This window comes from Anser brachyrhynchus (genome assembly GCF_964034855.1).
Source record: "Anser brachyrhynchus genome assembly, chromosome: 2".
NCBI lineage: Eukaryota > Metazoa > Chordata > Aves > Anseriformes > Anatidae > Anser > Anser brachyrhynchus.
In genome coordinates this window covers 127,402,899-127,429,501 of record NC_137695.1, presented here as the reverse complement: position 1 = coordinate 127,429,501, position 26,603 = coordinate 127,402,899, and the positions used below count along the sequence as shown (strand labels likewise).

Below are 26,603 nucleotides of genomic sequence, written 5' to 3'. Positions count from 1 at the left end.
GCAGAAGCTTCACTGCGTTCCTAAATGTGTGCCCATCCATTGTTTAATTATAGGTTTGAAAAGTGGGAGGGAGAGAATGTTATTCCACAGTTGTTGATCTAATTGTTATTAATATATATATATATATATATCTTTTGTTATATCTTCTTTGCTTTCCATTTATTTTCATCTCTCAGGTGAAGAATTGGGTCACTCTGCTAAAACCCACATCAATTTTACCAATAATGGGAAGTGCAGTCCACTTCATTTGGCAGTTCAAAGTGGGGACTTAGAAATGATTAAAATGTGCATTGAATTTGGAGCCCAAATTGATCTAAAACAGGTAAAACTTGCAATGTAGTGAAATATAGTTTTGATAAAGACTAGATATCTCTGAAACTCTGAGTAGTACAGAGAGAAGATGAACAGATATTCATTGGTCATTGTGTTTTCTGATGCAATGCCTGGGGAGAAGCAAATGAAAACAAGTCTGTAGTTCAAATGAGGCAAAATCATATCATAGAACCACAGAAACATAGAATGGCTTGGGTTGGAAGGAACCTTAAAGATCGTCTTGTTCCAACCCCGCGGCCATGGGTAGGGATGCTATCCACTAGATCAGGTTGCCCAGGGCCTCATCCAACCTGTCCCAGAACACCTTCAGGGATGAGGTATCCACAGCATCTCTGGGCAACCTTTTCCAGTGCCTCACTACTGTCTGAGCGAAGAATTTCCTCCTAATATCTCATCTAAATCTCCCCTCTTTTAGTTTAAACCATTCCTCCTGTCATTATCAGCCCAAGTAAAGAGTTGTTCTCCATCTTTTTTATTAGCCCCCTTTAAGTACTGAAAAGCTGCAATGAGGTCTCCCCAGAGCCTTCTCTTCTTCAGGCTGAACATCCCCAGCCCTCTCAGCCTTTCTTCTTAGGAGAGGTGCTCCAGCCCCCTGATCATCTTTGTGGCCCTCCTCTGGGCCCGCTCTAATGGATCCTCATCCTTCTGGTGCTGGGGTCCCCAGACCTGGATGCAGCACTCCAAGTGGGGCCTTGTGACGGCACATTAGAGGGGGACAATCACCTCCCCCGAACTGCTGACCACTCCTCTGTTGATGCAGCCCAAGACTCAGTTGGCTTTCTGAGCTGTAAGCGTGCACTGCTGGCTCATGTTGAGCTTTCTGTCCACCAGAACTCCCAGGTCCTTCTCTGCAGGGCTGCTCTCAGTGAATTCTTCTCCCAGTCTGTGCTCATTTCTGGAATTACCTCGACCAAGGTGCAGCACCTTGCATTTAGACTTCTTGAACCTCATTAGGTTCACATGGGCCCACTTTCCTAGTTTGTCCAGGTCCCTTTGTATGTCATCCCATCCCTTCTATTGTATCAACTGTACTACTCAGCTTGGTGTCATCTGCAAACTTGCTGAGGGTGCACTCAATCCCACTGTCTATGTCATTCATAAAGATATTAAACAGTACTGGTCCCAAGACAGACCCCTGAGTGACACCACTGACCACCAGCCTCCACTTGGACATAGATCCATTGACCACCACTCTCTGGGTGTGGCTTTCAAGCCGATTCCTTTTCCACTGAATGGTCAAATCCACCCTTCAGATCCATATCTGTCTAATTTGGAGATCAGGATGTCATGTGGGACTGTGTCAAAGATGTTACAGAAGTCCAAGTAGATGACATCCATAGGAATTCCATTCTTGACTAATGCAGTTACTCCATCATAGAAGGCCACCAGATTGGTCAGGCATGATTTGCCGTTACAGAAGCCATGCTGGCTGTCTCAGGTCTCCTCTTTGTCTTACATGTGTCTTGACATTGCTTCCAGAAGGGTCTTTTCCCTGATCTTGCTAGGCACAGAGCTGAGGCTCACTAGTCTGTAGTTCCCCAGGTCCTCCTTTTTACTCTTTTTAAAAATGGGAGTTATGTTTCCCTTTTTCCAGTCACCAGTGCCTTCATCTGACTGCCAGAACTTTTCAAATATGATGGAGAGAGTCTTGGCAACTACATCAGCCGATTCCTTCAGGACCCTGGGATGCGTGGCATCATAGACTTGTACTTGTTCAGTTTCATCAGGTGGTCTCGAATCTGCTCGTCACTTACAGTGGGAGGGACTTTGCTCCCCCAGCCCTCATCTATGGGTTCAGGGAAACGAGAGACATGGCAAGCCTGAGTGGCAGTGAAGGCTGAGACAAAGAATTTGTTGAGTACCTCAGCCTCCTCCATGTCTGTTGTTAGTAATTCTCCCTTCTCATTTATCAGAGGGGCAACAAAATGTCAGTGTGCTACTTCACACAAGTTACATAGGATGTTGGGTATATGAAGAGTTTGCATGGATTTAAAATGGACAGATCCATAGGAGAATAAAATCTGTCTGTAACTGCTGATTACAGTGACATCCCCTCTGGCTTAGGATGTTGTTGAATCACAGATGCAGTAGGGGAGAGCACTCTGGAGAAGTACCACAGTGGTACAGCTTTCTTTTCAAACTCTTTACTAGGCACCTTGCCAGAAATGGGATCTTTGATCTGACCCTTTCTCATCACTTTTATTAATCCTTAACCTTGCCCTACCCTTTATAGTGTCTTTTTTGTAAACAAGCACAAATTTGTGATACCACGATTGCACTGTGATACTGTTGATGTAAAGGCCTACTCCCAGCTTCGTGTTGAAAAAGTATCTGACATTAACCAAATTGTTTGCAAAGCTGAAACCAACTCATGAGAGCAAAGATAAGAGTTTAGCCTTCTTGTATTTGTTTGGTTCTTCAAACACACAGCTTTTTCATGAGATGGTTCGTGCTGCAGGTTTTGTGATGGGTAAGAACCATTTTGATAATGTTCATGGCATTGTGAAAAAGCCCATCCCAATACATTTAATGAAATTTTCGTGTTCTGAAATGAACAAAGACAAAACCCTCGGGCATATATCAAAGCTGATTTGTCCCATGTAGCTAAATGAGATTGTGTTTTGTCAAATCTTGTTCCAATCATTTATTTATTGTTTAATAGTTGTTATGCCTGTTTAGATTATAATAGTTAAAAACTTATTAGACCAAGTTGTTTTTAATGAAACCTGCAGAAAATTGTATTTAAGAAGCACTTCTAAGGAAGATAAAGAAGTCAAAGATATTCTTAAAAATGCATTTTCTGTATTACATGTTATGGAGGCAGTTTTGTTTGCTTATTCATTTGTACTGTCCTGCCTATGGTTTTCTGTGTTTTTCTTCTGCATCATCTTTTCTGTTTAAGGCTGCCGTGTGTGCTTGTTTATTAATTCAAGTAGAAAATTGTTAAGACTTGTTATGGTATATTGTAAAGGTTTGGCGTAGAATAATGATGAGTTCTGCAGTGATCCTTTAAAACTGTCTCTCTAATGGTTTCGGTCTTTAAGATCTCTTTAGAATTCCACTATTTTAGTTAAAGACTAAAGTTTCTTCAGATGCATAGGAATTCAGGCATTTAGGAATTATGAATCCTGTTTAGTAGGATGGGGGCTAGATTGGCTTTAAATGTTTTTTTACTTTCCTATTTATAGAATGAAAAATGTACGGCACTTCATTTTGCTGCCACTCAAGGAGCAACTGAGATTGTGAAGTTAATGATGTCATCCTATGCTGGTGAAGAATCCATTATTGATGCTGTTGATGGGAATAAGGAAACATTGCTTCACAGGTAGGAGACTGCTCTGCCACACTTCACTGGCATGATATTCTTACAGCATCCAGTAACACATTATAAAGTAGACTTGGGAACACCCTTCCACATGTGTTGGAACTCTATGGGATAAGAGATGGTTTTAGTACTATATGAAAGTGTCTGCAATTTGGTCAGAATTTTAAAGATTTTGGAGCTGATACCAAAATCAAAACAGTGTGGTCTAGTTACCTTGGTACCATGTCAAGGAATGGTTGCTAACAGTTTGTACTGAAAATTCACTCCAGTGAAGAATAAGGAAGTGAACAAGTCTATGGATTTGTTAACAGCTTCTGAAGTTGTGGAACAAGTGTCCTCATCTAGTATGGCTTATGTCCTCCAGAAAATAAGTGTAAAAGAATGTCAACAGTTTAAAAAAATAAAAACTTTTTTTTTTTTCCAAAAAGAAATATTTTATACCCGCTCAAGTACAAGTAGATGTTGGTACACTTCCCTATGATTGCAAAGTTGTAGATGGTGTTTTGGTACATAATAACCTTCTAGACTTACAGTCTTTCCCAGTCTATTTTAAACCAGAGCACCAAACTGTGGAAGATTTTCCTCAGTCATCTTCAGCAGAAAGGCACATATTTAAATGTGATGGCTACCAGCTCTGTGGAAGATAATATATTTCTCCATCTGCACATTTTTGCAGTTGCACTGTATTTAAGTAAAGCGTGATAATTTTACAGTGTTATTCTATGATGAGTTTTACAATATGAATTGGTAGAAAGTTGGAAGCAGTAGGATCATAGACTTACAGAATGTCCTGAGTTAGAAAGGACCCACAAGGATCATCAAGTCCAACTCCTGGCAACAGGACTACCCAAAAATCAGACCATGTGTCTGAGAGCATTGTCCAAATGTCTCTTGAACTCCAGGAGGTCCAGTGCCATGACCATGTCCTTGGGGAGCCCATCCCAGTGCCCAACCACCCTCTCAGTGAAGAACCTTTCCCTAACCTTTCCCTGACCCTCCCCTGTCCCAGCTCCATGCCATTCCCTTGGGTCCTGTCACTGTCCCCAGAGATCAGAGCTCAGTGCCTGCCCCTCCACTCCCCTCATGAGGAAGCATGATAGTAGAGATGATTGGTCTTTGGAACATGGTATAAAGTAAAATGATTCCAAGATAATTGAAGAAATTAAAAGGGGTGCGTGTTGTAAAGTTAAGATAAGGCTTGAGTACATTTGGAAATGTAACTGTAATAGAACGTTACTGAAGACAAAGTGATGACAGCATGCCAAAGAAAATTGTGCAGACCCAATAGAGCCGTACTACTTAATACATAACTGCGTCTCATATCCATGGAAGTGATTGTCCTGGAAAAACCTTTGGACCAAAAAGAATGACACTTTTTTGCTCCCTGTGTCTGTGAAAGAGGGGAAAAATACAGTATCAAGAATCATTCGAAAGTAGAAACTCACCCAAATCTCTCTGAATATAAATAAACTGAATTAGAGCATTAACTTTTTGAGAAGTGAAGGATACATAAAGCATAGGCTGGATGTGATCCATTCACATTTCTACTGTCATTTTCCATCTACATATTTTTATAAAACTTCACTCTGTGTTTGGGCACCTTGGAATTTGTTTTGGATGTGTGTGAAGCACTCAGTATTTGTGCCTGGCTTGAGTTCTGCTATAGATAATGGAGGCATGTCGACTTATTTGGAACCATGATACATATTTTCAAATATGTCTTTTGGGTAATTGGTTCTATCTATAGTACACCCTGTGTTATTAGCTCTTACAATGTTAAGGGAAGTGTTATCTTTGAGATACACAGCTTTGGAATCGTCCCTCTGTGTTGCCCACAGAGTAAAAATATTTCACAGAGGTCTGACTTCTGAAAGCATATAGAATGTGTGTATTAACTGTTCTATACTCTCTGCTTGTTTTGTTTTTTTTTTTTTAACTAACACATAATTCAGTGTCTTCTCATAGAATAAAACCCGAGAATGTTTCATGCATATAGGCAACTCTAATATATTTTTGTAATGTAACCACCATTTATGTCGGGTTTTGTATAACCTTTTTTTTTTTTTTCTTATTTTTTCAAGTAGACTTGCCTGCCATAGTCAGAATACATTTTAGCTGAGCCATTACAATTTTAACCACTACTCCAGCATTTTTAAACTAAATATATAGCAAAAACTTTGAGGATCAGATGGATGGAATGAATTTCATGTTCTAGATCTGCATGTAGTGATTCAAATCCAAAGCTGATGGAATTATATTTTGACCTTGTGTGGTATAGAGAAAGATCTGGCTTATGAAATTAAGCTATTTCTGTTAAAAATCAGTAGCAAAATGCCCGTTCATCTACCAATGAGGTGTTTGTTTCGCATAGTGAGTTTTCAGGGCATTAATTGAACTGTTAAAAAATGAAACCCCATGGCAAAAAAAGGAAATACCTTTTTAAAATATAATGTAGTAAGGGTATTTCTGTCTCTTTATTAAAAATATATATGTATATTTGAAAATATTAGAAAATAGAGCTACTAACAGTTTGAAAATTCATGCGCCATTCTAATGTTACTCTAATTTTGCATTTTTTTCTCCACAGGACGGCCTTGTTTGATCATTATGAACTGGCAGAATATTTGATTTCGATGGTAAATATTTAATGATATGTTTATAGAGATTATTACTATCTGTTACTACAGGTCTGCATAGAGAAATTCATAAAGGAGAATGTTTTCTTAGCTATAGGTTTTATATATATATATATACTTCATAAGACATACTTGACATTAAAGTACAGTGGTAGTTAAGGCTCTGTAATAGTAATCCACAGTTACAGAGAATGAAAGCTTGCATTTTAATTTCCATTTTGCTTACTTAGAAAAGTTTCATAAACATCTTTTACCAGATACGACAGACTGGTTCAGGCATCTTCACTTTTATGATATGAAATACAAAATAAAAGCTGAACATGCATTAAATTTAATCCGATTTCTTCAGAAAGAAATCCTTGTCTAATATATGCACATATCATTCTTCTGGGATCACAAAGCCATGTATCAAAGCTTGTGCATGATCTAGAAATGCCTTTTACTCTGAGTAGCTTGGTTATATTTCTTCACAGAGTAACTTCAGGGGAGAAAGAGGAAAAAAAGTAACTGGGGATGCTGCTGGCAGTGCTCCAAGTGTCCATTAATACAAATTAAGCTAAGGCTTATAAAACCATGATATGCCACACTCTGTTTGCTGAGGAAACTTTCAGAAGTCAGTAGACTTTCCCATTTTATGACTGCTAAGAATTTTTTACTTCATTTCTTGGTAATTACATTAAGAGCAATTCTCTTCTGCATATAGTTTTGCTTTTCCCAAGATTCTCTTAAAGGGGTTTGATTTAGTTAGAAATAGATGTTGTGCTTATTTTCAATCCAGATGTGAAATGGTGAGGTTTGACTGCTGAAACCTGGCTGACAAAACAACCTGTCTACAGAGATTATTACCTGAGAAATACAGGCACATGTTTTCACATGTGGCGGTTTGTGTGCACAAGGTATTAGAGGGAAAATCTTTCACACTGCTAAGAACACACATTTGCTGAAAACAAAGTTAAATTCCTTGTGTCATTTTGACTATTTTGGCCTCTTTTATAGAATACATGCTGAGGGTTTGTTTGGCTTTCCGTATAGAATATAACCATGTAGAAGCTGTAGGATTGTTTTCATTTGTCTTTCTGGGAATGGATCAAAATATTCTACTCAAGATTAGTAGGGTGCAGCACATGCAACCTGTGTTACCTGCTGATTGAACTCCTGGTGAGATCACTAAGTATCTTCTATGCTGTTTTATACATGAGAATAAAAAAGAAAAGGTGGAGTGATTTTTACTGCTCAAAACGAATACCACATTCCAGGTCAGAATGGCTTTCTGGTTTTAATAAAGAACAAAGTTTATACATGTTATGCATTAAATATCCACATTTGTTGCAAATTGACTTACATTGCTTACTTTCTTTATATTATTTTTGGTAATTTTTGTGTTTGAAAATAAAAATCATTGTAAACTAAGTGTTAAATGTAGCTCTTGTAGGTAGAAAGGATAAGATTATCTATACTAAACAAAATTGTCCAGACACACAATGTATACTGTTTTCATTTAAATGCCAGTTTTATTTTGGAAGTTGTAGGTCAGTATGCTATGCAAAAATCAGAATCCAAATCTGTAGATATTTCTTCCACAGTCTTTTGTTATTTTGCATTTGGCTTCTACAAACCATGGCAATGAGTAAAAGACCGTGTTTCAGTGACCTGGTTTGGAATAGCTGAAGACTCACTGCAGCCTTAGCAAAAGGGAAAGACAGAAACCTACGTCAGTGTTTTAACATTTAAACGTTACAAACTTTATAGCTTTACAAAATTGGCACATATAAATTGCTTTACAAATTAAACATTTTAAGCACAGTGACTTTAACAGCAATGTCAAAATGACCGTTGTCACATATGACAATTAGGTGCACAGTATCTGGTCAGTGCATGCACGTGGCATGATTGTATTTGCAAGTTATGTACACAATTATAAAAAAAAATTAAGACATGAGAATCAGAAAGTTCATTTAGATCATTAGCTTTTTTGCCTGTGTATTGCCTGTGCACTGTACAATTGAGCATTGAGATGTCTGTTGTTTCCTGAGTTTAATTCCTTTAAAGATTGTTTCTTTTCGTAGACTTTGTTGAAATGTGCTTAGTCAAAGTAAATGAGCAGTGCTATTACACATTTTTTTGCTTTTTTTTGAACTTCCCTTTTCCCCTTTTTTTTATCTTAATTTTCACCAAATGGAACATATTAAATTGCTGTAAATACTAATTGATATTCACAGTTTTAAATGTAATATTTATATGTACCTTAATTTCTTTTTAATTAATAGATACTAATTTACATGCCAAAGTAAAAGGAGTTCAGAAGCTAAATTTACAAGTTGTTAATTCATCTGTATTGTAAATATGGTAAACATATGTGGTAGTATGTAAGTTACTCCGTATCATGATAAATACAGGATGAATGCTGCTGAACTTGTTTTGTTGAGAGCTGAACAACAGAGTGAAGGTGATTATAAGATAGTGTTATTGACTGGAAGTTGGTGTCTGTGTATTCACTGAAATGAATGAGCCATTTGGATAAACAGGTCTCTGTTTGTTCCTTTGATCAATAAGAACATTTTTTAGAGTTTGTCAGACCTTGTAGAAAGGTGACTGGTGAAAAGGTCCTGCATGTGTTACTCTCAAACATTTCATCAACATACATTGAAAGCTTCCTGTTCTCTGTTGATAAAGTAAACATAGTGCATTTATTACATGCTTCTTATTACTATATTACAGGTTTTACTATCCTAGAAATTAAATATTGATCATTATCATTATTAGTACTCTGTCAAATTTGGACTGGACCCAAAGATTATTCACGTTAATTTAAAAACTCCAATTGATTTTTTTTTTCAATGATCTTTGGATAACTTCTGAAATAGATTTTTTTTTTGCATGCTTTGTTCACCCCATCCAATTTAACTTGCAACTCAATACCTAGAAAAACTGTATCTACAGCATTATAAAATATATACCTCATTATTTCATTTACTTGTATCACCATACTCCCTTATTGGCAGGATTTTTTAGATAGATATGTTTATGCTCATAACATTTTACTGATATGACCATAGGTCACCATAGTGACCACACTTCCCTGCCATTATGCACCTTGTGCAAAAATAGATAACATCAACATTGTGCTTTTGCTAGAATATCTCATTCCAGTCCTTGTGCTTCACCCAAGGAAAAAGGTCATATCTAAAACCTTAAGTTTGGAGAATAAAAATGTGTCTGTTGTTGATACAGTTACTTTGGGATCAAAATTAACTTGGCTTACATAATTTATGATCAATAATAGAAAATGAAGGTAGATCAAGCTATACAGATCAAACTTTATATTCCTGGATGTATCAGTTCTTGATTAGTATTCATCTAGTATAGCACAGTAGTTCAAAAGGCTCTTGTTCTGCTAATTGCTTGATAGGTAAGAGAACATAATCAAAAGGGATGCAATTTTTGTATTTTTCCAGAGTTTTAAGTATTTTCAAGTTAGAATTATATATTTTAAGTATTCATATGCATGGGAAGGTATCCTATTAAAAGATTATGAGGTGTTAGTGCAGCATACTTAGAAGTAGGCATCTAAAGACAGACAGATAGATAGATGACTGTGTTGTGGCTGGTAGTTTGAAAACTTTTTTTATATATATAAATACATAATATGTTTATTGAATTTACTTATCTGGAACATGTGTAAGAATGCCTGTAGTTCTGCTATGCTTTTAAAGGGTAACACAATTTTAAAATTATATTTATTCATTATTCATGATAAACTTGAAATTCTTTATTGCAGGGAGCAAATATTGATAGTGTTGACATAGAAGGTCGATCCCCGCTTCTGTTGGCCACTTCCTGTGCATCATGGAAAATTGTGAATTTACTGCTCTCAAAAGGTACAAGAGAATATGTGCATATGATATACTTTTTTGGGCAGGTTCATACGTGTGAAATCTCTACATTCAACTTTCCTCTCAATTTTAATGCAATACTTCAGCATACAGTCCAGACGTATCTGAGTTAAACAGCTAATCTGTGCTGGTGTTTCTGGAGGTAAAGGCAGAATTAGACTGATGATTTCACCCTTTTTCATACAGAATGGATAGGCCGTAGAAAAAAATGTGGGCTACGTTTCATGTTTCTCAAGGCAGAGGTGGCACTGGCATTCCATCCCTCTATTCCTTAGCAGTTCACAAAGTAATAAGAACCGTGGAATAAATACGCCACTTACAAAAAATAGTGTTTCATACTAGAAATCAATTTTTAAGTGTTAAAGCTCATATTTCAAATATTACTTGTGATTTTATAGAATCACAGTTACCTTGACAATGTTTGAGCTATATTTTTCAATTGCTATACCTTTGGCGCAAGCTAATAATTGTTAGTGTATTTCTTCTTGTTAACGTTAACATAACTGTTAATAAACCTTATAATAAAAGTTTTAAAGTTGTATCAAGGTCAAAAACTTTAATAAGACACTTTTTTTTTCATAACTGGCAAAAACTCCCATTTCCTGTTGCTTGCTTTATGTAGTATTTCTGTGAATTATTACTTAAATAGCTTTGCCAGATAAAATTGCTGTAATTTTGAAAATAGTGAAATGTTAAGACAGTATGATTACAGTGGGAATGGACTGTAAAACCCATACGAGAAGAGGGTGATCATCTGCATGTTTAAATTACCCCTTGATCTGTGGGTGCTCTGTATCTCTGAATATAAGGGCCCCATATAAATCTTAGTGCTTCAGTGAACTGCAAAATGCATATGCACTGAATAAATCTGAGTGTCACTACTTGGGGGGGGGGGGGGAGCATAAGTAAAATGATATAATGTTGACTTGAAATGATATTTGTAATTTTATGGATTTATTTTCAACATTTGTTCCTTTGCCTTAAACGTAGTCAGTTAGTGCCAGGGACCAGCAGTTTTGAAGTTGCTGGTATTTATTTCCATATTTATCTAGGAGCAAATGTATCTTTAAAAGATCATCTTGGTCGGAATTTCTTGCATTTGACGGTGTTACAGCCCGGAGGATTACAGCATCTGAATGAGAAATTTCTGCAGGTACAGTAAGCATCAATTTATGCCTATGTTACTCTTACTAGAAAACATGAAGGAAGAACAACTACCTTTTTATTTCAGAATGTTGGTAAAAGTTTCTGGTGTTTTTTAAGTTGCCCAGTGTCACAGAAAATAGTTTGAACAGGTACATATCTCTCATGAAAACTTTTCAAAGCAATAATACAGTTTTCTTATTGCCAGGCAAAGGAATAACATAATCCCATAAATTATTTTGCTGTTGGGGGATTGAATAGCTCAAGAGGTAGGCAATAAAATATAGAACTTTTCACTTCTACTTTCCCAGTTTGCATGCAGTAAAACTAGAGGACATGCTCTTATTCAGTCAAGCTCTAGGACTTAAATAGCTTACATTATATTCTTCAGGAATTTTCTGTGGACTGGACTGTAATGAAGTCTTGGATTTCCTTTTAAAAATGATTTAAAATACAGATTTGTATTTGGCTATGCTGAGATGAACTCATATTGACAGAACCCAAGCTTGCTTGAAAGAGTTAAAGTTGTTAGCCTCCAAAATTCTAGAAACAACCTTTTAAACATGAATCATGTATAACTGATCTTATGATGTTGGCTGCACTCTGTAAACAACTTTGATTAGTAGTGCAGAATGGATTTAATCTCCCTTTTCAGCAAATGTTAGGAATCAACTTCAAAGAAGAGTGATAACTCTTGCTTGTCTACATTGACTTTCTAATTATTGATCATACTAGTAATTCAGACAAAGAGTGGAGCAGGCTGAGGGAGTTGATTCTTGGTTTCTTTAAGAAAGGATATACATAAGATAGTGTTAGACAAGGTACAGAGAAAAACAAGGAAATGAAGATGAGGAAAAAGAAATTGGGGTAACAAATTATACCACAAAACAGTGAGCTGGTAGTTCCTGACAGCCAGAAGTTTTGCTGCTGAATAAAGACTATAGACTACCCTTGCTTTCTGTACAAGCCTTCTGTTAACATCAATGAGTATTGTGGTTGAATGGCAGCAAAGAAGAATCTCCTGTGTTAAACTTGTTCTATGGATGGATTGCAGTGAGGGCACAGGTTGGCAAGTTGCTGTGTTCTCTGAAGAGTAATTCTTTTTAAAAATGATGACCCACTAATCAGAAGATATTAAGTGCTCATTGTTACTACACTTATTTATTTCTTGTTTTTAGATACTGCCTTAAAAATATTAATGCAATTGTTAGGAACTGTTAAAAGCTGGAGCATCACTGATATAAATGTAATTCTGTGCTTTTGTTCTTTTGGGGGTAACAGATGGAACATATTAAAAATCTTGTAGTGGATGAAGATAATGAAGGATGCACTCCATTGCATTATGCATGCAGACAAGGTGTGGCCCTCTCTGTAAATAATTTACTCAGCCTCAATGTTTCCATTTATTCTAAGAGCAGGGACAAGAAGTCACCCTTACACTTTGCTGCCAGGTTAGTAGTACAGTCTAGGCTGTGGAATCAATGCCATTTTCCCATCCATATTTCTTTGACATTAATTTATATGTTTATCTTTCAAAGCTATGGACGCATCAATACATGTCAACGACTTATAAGAGATATGAAAGACACAAGACTTTTGAATGAAGGTGATAAGAAGGGAATGACTCCCCTTCATTTGGCAGCCCAGAATGGTCATGAGAAGGTAGTTCAGTTTCTTCTGAAGAGAGGGGCCCTTTTCCTCTGGTAAGTGATCAGATTTCTGTTCATTAAGGTAAAGAACCATCACCATACATTTTATGTCCAGTAACTGGGAAGCTAATACAATATAAATACAATATATAGTAATAAATAATATATACAAATATATACATGTATATAAAATAAAGTAAATTTATATAATATTTGTAAAACTAAGCTGATTGTATCTCCCTCCTGCCTCATGCATAGAACCAGGGCTACTAGTGCTGGCAAAACTGAGGTTTCTCCAAATCCAACTGAGAGAAAAATATTGAATTTTTTAATGGAAAAAGTACTGTTTTGGAAATAAATTAGTCATGTCAGCTTCACTGATGTTCCCTTCATGTTCATTTATAGGTTTGGGTATGGGATCTCAGAACTGGTGGTTTGCAGGCAACTTGCCTTTCACTCTCAGTCTCAATTTCAGGTCAAAGATAGTCAAAGCAGCTCCACATCCTGATAGGATTTTCAAAGTTCCCAGGCCCAAACCTGCAAAACCTGGTGTGAACCAAACCTGAAGCCAAAGCTAGTGAAAGTTTAGGTTCTTTAGAGTCCTGTTTACAGGGTATATTCTAGAGCTTTAACTTTCAAATGCTATGCTTCCAAATCCTTGGCAATCTGTACTACATCTGCACCTTGGAGCTAGGGATCTAAGTGTTCTGAAGAGATTCTATACCAAACAGACCTGTCATACATTCAGTATTTATGACTGTGGAGGACCCACTAAGTGAACTGCTGTCAAGCTCTTTATTTCATGTTTCCTTAGCTGGACTAGACCACCTAGCTAGGATAGGGATGATGATTGATATATAATAAGTGTGTGCACAGGTTTGTGTTTATGTATTTATTTAGGCTTAATTTAGACTTAAACTTAGCATTTTTTGATGAAATGACCTGATAAGTTCTATGTGATTAAAGGCTCAATTTTGTTAAACTACAATGAAGTAATATTAATTGAAATAGATTTGTGTGCTTACAATGATTTGTATATTACTGCCTTTAAATGCATGATTCTATAACACGGTCATGATCTGTGCCATCTCTGTTGCAGGTATTAGTAACAGAATATTGTAAATATTTGACTAATTTTCAAGGCACACCTAAGAAAATGGGTGCAATCCCCGTTTATACGTGAATAGAGAGATGAAAGGAGAGAGGGGGACCAAAATACTTTAATTGTCTTGAACCTTTTACTTTGGAATGATGCATTTTTAATCACATAATAGTTGATGGAAGGCATGGACATTTCTACAGTAGTCATGCCAAAACAAAGATGTTTGAGTCAAAGAACAAGGCAATTACATTTATCTGAAATTTATGGAAGGCTTTTCCATTTCTAATTACTATTTTTGTATCTGCTGTATGTAAGTGATTATAAAGGCTGGACAGCCCTGCACCATGCTGCCTTTGGAGGATACACTCGCACAATGCAGATAATTTTGGATACTAATGTGAAGTGTACCGACAGAGTGGACGAAGAAGGGGTATGTGTTCACGTAATGTTCTTTGTTTGTCATCTGATACTTCTAGAGCAAATATCGGTGGTATACTATTAGTAGATTGTATTTCACTGTGCATTGCATATATAATATTCTGTTTTTTAAAGTCAGTTTATATTTCATTTCTGTTAAAGTTTATCACTTAGATTAGCATAATTAATGAAATTATTATCCAATTTTTATAAGTGGGATACAAAAACCAACCAAACAAACAAAAACAAATCAAAAAGTAATGAAAAACATAAAGTGCTGAGTATGTTGGACTTGTCTCTCTTGCTCCCTTTACAGTGCAACAGTATTTTAATAATATAATACAAGCATCGGTAATTTAAATTTAAAAAGCTCATACAGATTAAAAGAAATCCAACATCAAATAATACTCATTAACATAATGTTTGAAATCCACCTGTTCTGCACAGCCATATGCAACAAATACATCTTCTGTCTTGTTCTGAAGTTTGGACAAATCTTTTGGGTAAAGACAGAACGTAGTTCCTGGATTGAAGATTTCTATATGAACCTGCCTAACAGTTTTCCATCAGAAAACACGGGGTGATCATTTTAAAGAACTGTTCAGTTGTCAACACAGAAGATGTTGCTAATTTCTCAGAGAAATGATGATGAAGACATTCAGAACTAGTAGTTTAGGAAAAACTGTTGCCTAGAAATCAATCAGAAGCCAATGTTTAGTTTCTAATTTCCCTCAGGAAAATATGGGTCACTTGGGAAGGCTTTCAAATGTCAATTTCAGTGTCACTTGATTCCTAAACCACTCGTTGCCCTACTTTTATGAAAATAACAAAGAAAAAAAGGTTTCTTTTAAAAAGCTCTGCCTACAGATTTGTTTATATGAGCACATCTGGATATAATTGAATGCTTCTTTTCCTGATCGTCAAATGCAGGCTTTTTGTGTCTGGCGATACTGTCATTTTTACCTATCTGTGACTCACTGTTTTTTAGCTACAAAACTAAAAGATATTGACAAATTGGCCTTTCTTACCTGCAGTTGAGTTTCCTCTTCAAATGTAATGAACTATTCTGACCGTAGACGTAGAATGAAGAACTTGTCTATAATTTCTCTGTGACAAGATTCTACTTGTTAATATTGCCAGTAAAAGCATTTAGGACTTGTAACTGAGAGTATCATGTGGCTTTTCAGTGTGGGAAAGGGACTGAAATGCATAATTATTTTTTTAAAGAGTCTCATGATTGCATTTCCGTCCTACTTTTCTGTACAGAACACAGCTTTGCACCTAGCTGCAAAAGAAGGACATGCAAAAGCAGTAAGGTTACTTCTTGACTATGGTGCAAAAATTCTGTTGAACAAAGCAGTGGCTTCTTTTTTCCATGAAGCAATACACAATAGGAGGAAAGACGTAGTATCAGCTGTAATCTTGCACAAAAGGTAAAGTACACAGAAAATGCTTTTGGGTTTTATTTTCCTTTTTTTTTTTTTTTTTTTTAAATTGAGATTGATTAAGTTTTGAAAACCTGTGGTTTAATAAGTAGGACTGAGTTCTTATATTAAACTTCCAGAGATTGTGTTGTGGTCTAGTTATAGACAATCAAAAATAGCATAACTGTAATAAACATCAGGTATGTGGCATATTCTTTTCCATATTAGACTGTGTATTCAGATTCTGGAAAAAACAAAACAAAAACAACAAAACAACAACAATAAAAGCCAAATGTAGAAACCATGAGAAATAAGTAATCCGTCCCATGTCATCTCTCTACATATATACATAATTTTGGCCTTTCACAATATGTTTCAATACCTACAGACTTTTATTCAAAATGTAAGCACAATACCATTCAATGGAATTAATTTTAAAATGTTGTTTTAAATATGTTGCAAAATTTTAAAAATGTGGCAATTGAACTGCAATTTATAATATTTTATATTAAAATATAGTCAAGTTCCACTTTAGGAGCAAAAATATTGCACCACTGCTAGATGAGTACATTTTTTGGTAAGAGTTACAGGAGCACTGTCAGTATTTAACTGTATTTATGATCACTCATCTAATCTTGCAACCTGAGATTTCAGCTTTAGTTTGTTTCCTGTGGAGTACAAAGAAGGATGCTTATTCTTGAGAACGTTTTAGCGTAGTTGAAACATTTCTGTTTAATTGATAACAGAATTAGATATGATGGAAGCATCCAAAATGTTACTCAATTACAGCTGATTTTCCATTTGATGGTATGTAAACTTAGTACATATTGTGATTTGCAAGATAATATCTAAAATAAAACTCAAATAATCTAAAACTAGTTTAACTGAAAAGTAACTCATTCCTTTTTGATTATTTGAATTCATTTTTGCAGATGGGAAGAAGCTGTTCTGACATTCTCTCACTATTCTAATGCCAATAAGTGTCCTTTGCTGGAAATGGTTGAGTATCTTCCTGATTCCTTTAAAGTACGTTCACTGAAAATATTAAAAACATAACTACAGCAAAAAGCCCCTTTGGTTACATTGCATCATTTGCCGTTGTTTTTCTAATGCCATCCTCACTAACATGAATTATTATAAAATAGGAACAACATGAATTCATACATTGATTTAATTTTATTGTCCTACATGTAAACTCTGAAGTTTTATGTATTCATAACACAAAACATATATCTACCATATAACCTGACTGAGTAAGCACTCCCATTAGATGACTGCCATATTTGAAGGCCATTTTCTTTAGCTACAAATGTTTTCTGTTCATTCTGATAAACATTATCTGTATCACCTTCATTCACTTTTCTGTTCATCTTCAAAGCTGGTTTTGGACAACTGCATAATTGAGTCTTCAGAGGAAAAGACAAGTCGAGATTTCTATGTAAGTGGACAAAAAAAATTTATGAAGACAGTACATTTTATGGTCTTAGAATGGAATATGTCATAATGTCCCTGGCAATAACAGCAGTGCATTATCTGGATAATGGTTAACTTAGAAAATCAACAGCTTGCCTTTTAGCTACTAATATTAATAATTTTACATATTTTCTGTAGTTACATAAGTGTCCTGATATAAATTCAAATTGACTAATATTTTAACTTCATTCATGAACAATTCCTTGTTACCAATAACTAAATTTGGATTTATGCTTTTAATATGTATTTGTTAAAAAATTGTCTGTATTAGGAAGACTTTTTAAAGTCACTTCATCAGATACTAGCAATCTTCAACCATTAGTCTTTGTTTTTACTGCAAAGACAGTAATTCTCTTTATGTTTGTAAGTAAAAAAAAAAAAAATTTTTTACTTGAAAGCTAGAGAAGTAGACAATACATATATTTTAATGTTTGTCAAGTTCATATTGATACAGCATGTTTGTAGAAGAATATAAGATCTTAACAGAAAACATGGGTGACTGATCTTGTTTTATCCTTTGGGCTGCAAATGGCTTTGAAGCTCAGTTTCTGTAATCTTCATGCTTATGCATTTTAGCAAGTATAACATCAAACCTGAGCAAACTATTGACTTTAACCTTGTTGTGTAAATTCTTACAATCAAGCTGAGTGTCAGAGGTTATGGATATTACAAAAGAACAGTGACAGAAACATTAATATCTATTAATGTATATGAAATGCATGCCGGTCATAAGAAATACAATTGTCATGAATAATTCCAAGTTGAATACATTTCTTTTTCTGTAAATTCTTGTCCAAAATCTTAAGCAGTAGATTGCTTCCACAATGCTGAAGAGGCATGAATGTTCTACAGTTATGTTATCTTTAAAACCATATTGAAAAAAAAATTATGATTTACTACATTAACAGAAAACTTGTGAATTTTCTGCTACTAAACATTTTCTTTATATTGTATTATCAATGCCATATAACTTTAAAATACAATATTTTCTTCAAAGTCAGCATAAAAAATGAATTATAGATATGAGAATGACCTTTTTAAGCTATAATATTTTAAGAATTTTTTTTTTTTTACAGTTTAAAATGACTTTATTATTACAAGCTTACATCTTGCAATCATACATTGTATTTTGATGGCATGTGTTCACACTGAGTGACTAATTATTAGTAAACATCAGTGTTCTAATTACTTTGACACAATATTCCTTTTTTTTTTTTCTCTAAAGGATTAGTATTTTAAAATTTAGCACATTATCTCAGTCTTAGACTATGAGTTTTATCATATTCAAGTGCTGGTGTATGTTTATTATTCAGATTGAATATAACTTCAGATATCTTCAGTGTCCTCTGACACTTAACAAGAAACAAAAGGATGGTGAAGATATTTTCTATGAACCACTTGCCATTTTAAATGTAAGTTTTTTACTTTACTTTGACATAATTCCATGCTGTCTTGTTTGAGATAAAATCAAGTGTTTTATATTTTTATCATAATATTTCATCTCCAAAGGTCCTAATTGTATATTTAAAGTATATTGTAATAAAGTATGAGCTAAACTTCATATAGTCTAAATAATAAATAACTGTTCTTTCAGGATTAGATATAAATTCTTGGTTTATTTAAACAGGTGTGTGGGTTTCAAGAGAATATGCTGTAAATACAGGTAGTACATTAAGGAAAACTGTTCTCCAGTCCCTGTAGTGACCATGTTCAGGAATATAAGACATTAAAAAACCTGACAAAGATGACTTTTTTGTATGCTAACTGGAAAAAAAATCTGTGCTTAAAGCAAATTTTACTTTCTCACACACTGCGAGTCTGTTCTCTCTGTCTTCGGCAGAAAACATTTACAGAACAATCTTGCGGGCTATATTTGATTTCTTTTTGGACTTCCTGTTGGCAACTAGATTTGGTATACTTTTGAAGAATAAATTATTTTCTAATTAAACGTAACTAGAAAATCATGGTCATTTCACATCTATGGCAAAATGTTTACTCCTGAAAAATCATATCATTATCAGTCCGTCTCTGTAGAGTTTTTTTTTTTTTTTTTTTTTAAGCTTGAAATAGACCTGTTAGCCTATTCTAACAAGCTACAGGAGAGAAAGAGAATGGCTCAGTAGGCCATTCTCTTATATATAAGAAGAAGAATTGTAATAGCTTTGGACAAAAGTGAATAAATAAAAGAACTTTGCAATATTTTACAAACGCTGTGGTTTTCATTAGGCTAATATTCAGGCTAAGAAGGTGGTCTAGCCTGTTTTTAAGTGCTTTACTCGTCTAGAAGAGACAAACTGGATCCTTGCACTTTCTTGTTTTGTAGGCCATGGTACGTCACAATCGCATGGAGCTACTTAGTCATCCTGTGTGCAAAGAATATTTGCTTATGAAATGGTAGGTGTATTTTAATGTACATAAGATACAATATTGCATGTCAGGATGAAGGCTATTGTACCTGAGAGCTGTTTAGTAAAGTACACATACTACTATGACGTTACTGAAGCAAATGTATTTGCACAACACACTCATAACCGTAGTTAGATTATGCTAATGTGGTTTAGTACTTAGTAGTGATTCTTTGATGCATACAAAAAAAAAAAAAAGCTATCTTTTTTTTTTTTTTTAATATATAGTAGTATCACTGAGTTAAAAAGAAAAGGAACATTTGAGAATGACTGATACACTTTTTTCCTCACAAAGCTCAGTGATTCATCCTGAAAGGGTGTTTGAAAAATGCTTGTTTCCTCATCATTAGAACATTGTTGACTATTAAATTTAAATGCAGGCTCTTATAAATTTGTAAAGTGTTGTAACTGTGAACATTTTTACTTTCAAGGATGGCCTATGGGTTTCGAGCACATCTGATGAATTTAGGCATATATTCTCTTGGTCTCATCCCATTGACTCTTCTGGTCACCCATATACAGCCAGGAAGACCTCTGAATGGAACAGAAATCTATGAAGCAAGACCATTAGAATATGAGGTACTGAGTTTTCATACTATTTAGAATATGTTTAGGATTTTTATAGCAAGAAGATGTGATTATTTCTATTTTTTTCTAGAGTTATTTGTGATTTAGCAACTCTGAATAGAATTGTTTATTTTTAAACATTCAACAACAACTTCTGTAAATAAATTTCAATTTACATTTCTTATTTTCAATGTCTTTTCTGAAAACTTCATGTCTGCTACATGGCTATATCAGTCTCTTCCCTGAAGTGAACATTTCTTTAACACTGAAGAAAAAAGATTAACATGTCTAATCATGAAAAGACAGAAAATAGTGGATTTTTTAGATTTTTATATCCTTTTAATTTTCAGCAAAAATAATTGGATATTGCTTATTTTAAGTTTAAGTCATATAAATAGTTGTCAATAATAAAGTGTTTTTGAGTATTCAAATACAGCTTTCTTCGCCTGTGTTATGCATTGCAGGCCCAGTATTTCTTCAGTAGATTCATAAACTGTGTGGCCAAGAGGAAACAGTTTTTTCTAGTCTGTATGTAGCTACTTTATGTACAATAATAGTAACAAATGTAACAGCAGAATTTAGCGCATATGAACAAAAAACTTTCCAAAAAACTTTTGAGTGTATTGGCTGGTTCCTTGTGTAGAAACTTAAAATAAATAAATTTAAAAAAAGAAGTGTGTCAAAATGTGAAAGGCATACCCTTGTTTTGGAATTATGATATCTCAAAAGGAAAAACATGACTAGGTAACAATGTAAATATGCATCATGTTGACTTTTGAATCTTTATCTGTAAGTCAAAACTACAGTAGATGTAGGGATACTCTAATAATTTGTGAATATTGATCTTATTCATGATACGCATTGGATGAAAATGGTGCTTTAGGTGGGGCTGTAAGGAAAACAGGCCAGGGTGAATTCTCTCTTGGGATAAACCTGTCCTCTAGAGATACTTTGGGGTTGTTAGGAGATAGAAACGAACTTTTTTCAGAAGCTGGAACTGCAATAAGTAGGACACCATACTGATCTGACAAAGTTAGACTTGCCCGATCCAAAATGACGTTTTAGAAAAGACAGACATTGGTGCGACTGGTTGATGTCCTTTTTGTAAGTGTTTCCCTCCTGGAGTTAAAACTAAGCAGTATTCTGTCCCTTAAGAAGGCTGTGTTGTCCCAAAGCTGAACGTTGTACTAGACTTCCAAAGAAGAAACTGCAAGTATTGCTTTTTGCTGAACCTGTGAATACAGCTCATGCATAGTGTTACACTCCTGTGTTCACCTGAAGGGCCGGAGAGTCTCAGAGCTCTGTCTCAAACTGTGGCATACTAGCACTAACAGACAGAAGTTATTGTTGTGTGGTGAACTCTTCAAATTAATCCATTAAAAAGGGTGATTTTTATCACTAAAACCAAGGATTTTGCAGAGAAGAGCCAAGAAAAAATATTTTATTTGTCATTTCAGGGGAGAAAAAATACAAAACTGAAATAGGAACTCAAAAAAATATATTCTAGTAGAAATGTGAAATAACGTAAACTCAAGGAATATAAAAGGTCCATGAGGATATCCTGATGCATGAAAAAGACTGGAGAACCCCGTGCCCAGCCCAGTCCATGCGGGATTCTCAAAAATTCAGAAGCTAAGACTAGCAGAACTGGAATAATTCATGCTGCACTAACCAACTCATCTTCCTGATGGAAGACACGAGAATTGCAGAAGCAGACAGAGGAAAGATTCTGATTGCCCCAGGTCCTTGAGCCATCAGAAAGAAATGTAGCTGGATGAGGGAGTCCTATCCTTCAGTGAGGAATGGTGATGCTAGCTGGTGGAGAAGCAGTGTACTGATGAAGAGCTGTGAAGTTGCTGCCTGAGAGACTAAAGCAACAGCAGTGTATGTCATGCAGTGGGGGAGTCAGTATCCTGTTGACTCTATAATAGGAATGAAGCCAGGAATGCCAGATCCTGAGGGGAGCACTGCGTTACAGAACATGGTACTCCTCTCTGAATCCAGGTTAAAGATGGACACTGTAATGGGGCACTTGCTGATATGTATTGCAGCAACACCTCTGGTGGCAAATTAGCTTTACAATTTATTTATTAAAGATAAAATTCCCCATTGTTATCTATGCCAGTATGAGGCATTTCACAATAAAGTTGTCTTTGCTGATACTAATTGTAAAGAGAGATGTCAAAGGGAGAAGCCACATAAGGATGCCAGGACTCCAAATTGTGCATCTTCCAAAGACATTTGTTGCTATTCCTGACACTACAATGTGATAGTGAAGTTATGGACCATAGAATTTATCTTTATGTTCATGTAGTGGCAAAACACACCAAAAAAACGTGGCATAAATACTGCAATTTCAGTTCCCAAGCTTGAACAGTAGTAATAAGGAAGCTGCACAGCGATGGTTTATCATGGGAATGTGCAAACTAATATTTGGTTTGTATTAAACATGATATATATGACATGGATTTCACAATAAACATTAGTAAAATAGAATTTAGTCTGTTTGTTTGCTTCAGATCTTATTACTATCCTAACTTGGCAATATAATGTATATATAGTAGGTAGAGTAAAAATAAACATTTTTCCTTTAACAATTTCTGATTTGTTTTGTGCTCTGTTTTTTGTTTCAGGACTCATACTTCACAAGGGTGTGTATGTGTTTAGTTTTAATTATGAGTTTACTGGGAATCTGCAAAGAAATATTTCAGCTCATTCAGCAGGTAAATTCGTAAGGATATATATGCATAACATTAATCACAACCATGTGCATACCAATTTGTATTATATTGAAATATATCTGATTTTTCTCTAATTATAAGGGAAACATAATTTATTCCTATATATGAGATTAAAAGTGAGAAGAGGATTTAAATACTGTTATTGAATTCAGTCCTGTAATGATGCACAACTTGTAAATATGCACCTCTCTCTTAAATCCTAGAAATTGAAATATTTGTTGGATTACTCCAATCTACTGGACTGGACAATTTATACTACAAGCATAATTTTTGTGTCTTCTTTATTTATTAATACACCAGCTCATTTGCAGTGGGAATGTGGAGCAATTGCTGTATACTTGTCTTGGATGAACTTCTTGCTTTACCTTCAGCGGTAAAAAATATTTACATGATTTGCAATAAATATTTTCAATATTTTACAAATTCTATATATTCTAGAGTGTAATTGATCATGTGATAGTCCTATTCTTAATTTCTGTATTTAAGCTATACAAGTTTCCAAATTAGGATCATAGGATTTTTTTTTAATTATTTTTATTTTTTAACTAATGAACTGTGAAGTAGTTTTTGGTGGTTTTCATGTAGAGAATCACAATGTGTAATGGCAACTTAAGAAATAACAAAACTTATTTTAATGCTAAGTAAGCAAAGTCACTTTATATGTCTTTAAAAAGTGTTTCATTATACTATATAGACTTTAACTTGAAAAACAAACAAACGAAACAAAACAAAATAAAAATACATACCATCACAAAAAAAAAGAATGTGAATAACAGGGGGCAAAAGGACAACAATATGTTGTTATAAGTAACACCTGAGGGAGGGTAATTTCTTTCATCAGTTTACAGAGTGAATGGCACACCGCACTTTTCTACGCCATGATGTCCTGTAAAAGAATTGCAATGGGTGAAATTATTTCTTTAGTTGACATTAAGTCTATTTATTGCCATTTATGACCCCAATGATACCAGTAGTACAGGGTGTCTGAGAGTCATGGACTTCAGGAGAGTTATGAAGATGGAAAAACAGGGTGGGTGTAGTGCTTAATACTAACAAAACATGTTTGTACCTGAGCAGGAGTGTCTTGCATAAAGATGACATATGGCTGAACAGGAAAAAAAAAAAAAAAAAAGTGTTTTGAGCTGTTAAAAAATCTAAGTGATAACCCAGCATATATGCTTTTCAGATTCTTATTCCGTGTGGTTTGACAGATAGACAAACATGGCATTTGCTGATTAATTTTAACAGCATTTTACTGTAGTTGGGATATATGAGGACAAGGTTTGTCAACAGAGATAATGTCATAAAGAGATAATATCTTTATGATATTGCTTCTGCTGACAAACCTTGCCTTGCATGTGTCTGACCTTAGATGACTAGTGAATGGGCTTATCTGCTCTCCTTGTCTGTGATCAGTGGGCAAAATGAGTATGGAACCTAAACAGTAAAAAGTGCCCAACCTTACTTCTTCTGTGAGATTAAATGCTTTCCTTCCCTGCTTGTTTGTATGTCAGTAGAACTTTACAAGTACTCTACTAGTCATTTTTCTAACTGAGTCAGGCCATCTCTTCTCAAAGCAACCTGTAGTTCTGTTGACTTCAGTGGAGCTGTATCTAATAAATAACGATTTATTTATATTAAGATTAGTTTTGCTTTATTTCCAATTTGATGTTTTCAGACTTGCAAATAATATCAGGGGGTGTGTAATATCAGGGAACCCTGTGAAGGGATTTTCTCAGTTGCTATTTTCATAGCACAAAACATCTGGTCCCTGAATCTGGCAGAGGACATAAATTTCCGTATTCAGCTTTTTGGTGAAAACTGTATGACAGCTCACGTTCTGAGATTAGGTTTATGTGTAAACCAGGAATGGAAGGGGCTTGCCAGAGGACAGACTATTGTTGGAACACAGGTGACCTAAAATTGTGCTACTCACCTTCTCTTACTGAGCAATATTTTTTTCTGCTCATATGTTTTCCATACTTTGTAGTGTCATAAAAAGAAAAATATTTTTAAATCAGGTGTATGACTGCTAGATGTATCATGGTGCCAGTTGTCCTTTGTTCTAATTGCTATTTTGCCTCAAAAAACAGCAAAAAAATTATTAATTTCCTAATATTTAGAGAACAAGTTGTACAGTATTGTACTTTCTGTGACTATGGACAGAGTAAAAGTTGTCAATGAAAATAATTATCTTGAAATACTGCTCTAGTGTGTTAAGTATAAGATTCTGTAATTTAATCTTGCCATAAATAAAAACATTTACATTCTTTTGCATGTGAAAATACAAAATATTTAGACCATCTCAGAATGTCTCAGAGGTGAAATGTTTCTTATCACACATAGAAAGCAGGACAACTGATTTCATATTTAACTGTATTGCATATATAACTGTAAGACACTCTAACTTCAGTATTGAATTTTGCTTATCTTTTTCTGTTTACTTATTGCCCAGGTTTGAAAATTATGGCATTTATGTTGTGATGTTCTGGGAAATTCTGAGGACTTTGATTAGGATTGCTGTCGTTTTCTTTTTCCTGATATTGGCCTTTGGATTGAGTTTCTTTGTCCTTTTGGGTTCACAGGTTAGTTGAATGGCATAGTTAATTTTTTATCATTATAAATACTATCTTTGAGTAAAGAATTTCAAGAGATTATTTACAAATTTCATAGTTTTGTGGTGTTTTCTTGATTTTTTTTCTTTTTGCAGCAAACATACAGCACGCCACTGCTTTCTGTAATGAAGACATTTGCAATGATGCTGGGAGACATAAATTATCATGATGCATTTCTTGATCCATTACTGAGCAGTGAATTGCCATATCCATTCCTGAGCTACACAGTTCTCATTATATTTACCTTGCTTATTCCAATCCTTCTTATGAACTTGCTAGTAAGTAAACTACTTCTCAATATACAGAAGTGATTATGCATATATTTATACACAGTTTTGGCATATAGCATTACTTTAGTGCTGACTTGTGACATTCATTCGTTATTTAACAAATAGACATTCTTAGTAACATATTAAAAAGTTGCCTTTCCCTTGACTCACTTTCTCTCCAGTTACTGTACAGTTAATTGTTGTAGAGTTATCTTGTATATCTTCAGGTAGTCGCTGTGTGGAATTTGCTGAGCTTCAAGAAAGTCTTCCCCACTTCCTGGGTTCAACTTTAGTAATAGGCAGGAGCACTATTAGGAGCACTTTAGAATAGGAAAAGCACTATATTTATTCTTTGCTGAGCATAGCCCCTCTGGTCTCTACTACATTGCTCTGACTTTGCGCTGACAGTGGAAAAATGTAAGAATTAGGGCTTAGTGCTCTGGAGTGATTTTGGACCAACATTCCCTCATTTTGGTCTAACTTCATGTTGGAGAGACACCCACGCCTCCCTTGCCCTTCCTTTTTCAGTGGGAAGAAAATCCATTGGAGCTGCAATATATTGTTATGGGGTCTTTATTAAGATAATTGGAGAACAATGTTTTTAATGAGGG

General features: G+C 34.8%; 1 protein-coding gene across 4 annotated transcripts in view; it reads left to right on the top strand.

Annotated features, from left to right (window-relative positions):
* Window positions 1-26,603, top strand: part of TRPA1 (transient receptor potential cation channel subfamily A member 1) — a 47,014-nt gene that overhangs the window by 13,917 nt on the left and 6,494 nt on the right. For 3 of the 4 annotated variants that reach the window (XM_080580735.1, XM_080580734.1, XM_080580737.1), the window contains 18 exons: window positions 177-322; window positions 3,522-3,658; window positions 6,246-6,294; window positions 10,073-10,172; window positions 11,240-11,340; window positions 12,612-12,781; window positions 12,869-13,033; window positions 14,397-14,511; window positions 15,765-15,931; window positions 16,855-16,948; window positions 17,301-17,360; window positions 18,709-18,807; window positions 19,719-19,789; window positions 20,232-20,379; window positions 23,001-23,090; window positions 23,312-23,481; window positions 25,564-25,693; window positions 25,819-26,001. In XM_080580735.1, coding sequence (XP_080436861.1) covers window positions 177-322; window positions 3,522-3,658; window positions 6,246-6,294; window positions 10,073-10,172; window positions 11,240-11,340; window positions 12,612-12,781; window positions 12,869-13,033; window positions 14,397-14,511; window positions 15,765-15,931; window positions 16,855-16,948; window positions 17,301-17,360; window positions 18,709-18,807; window positions 19,719-19,789; window positions 20,232-20,379; window positions 23,001-23,090; window positions 23,312-23,481; window positions 25,564-25,693; window positions 25,819-26,001 — 2,195 coding nt within the window. The remainder of the gene's footprint in view (window positions 1-176; window positions 323-3,521; window positions 3,659-6,245; window positions 6,295-10,072; window positions 10,173-11,239; window positions 11,341-12,611; window positions 12,782-12,868; window positions 13,034-14,396; window positions 14,512-15,764; window positions 15,932-16,854; window positions 16,949-17,300; window positions 17,361-18,708; window positions 18,808-19,718; window positions 19,790-20,231; window positions 20,380-23,000; window positions 23,091-23,311; window positions 23,482-25,563; window positions 25,694-25,818; window positions 26,002-26,603) is intronic. The other variant, XM_080580736.1, reaches the window with a different exon arrangement.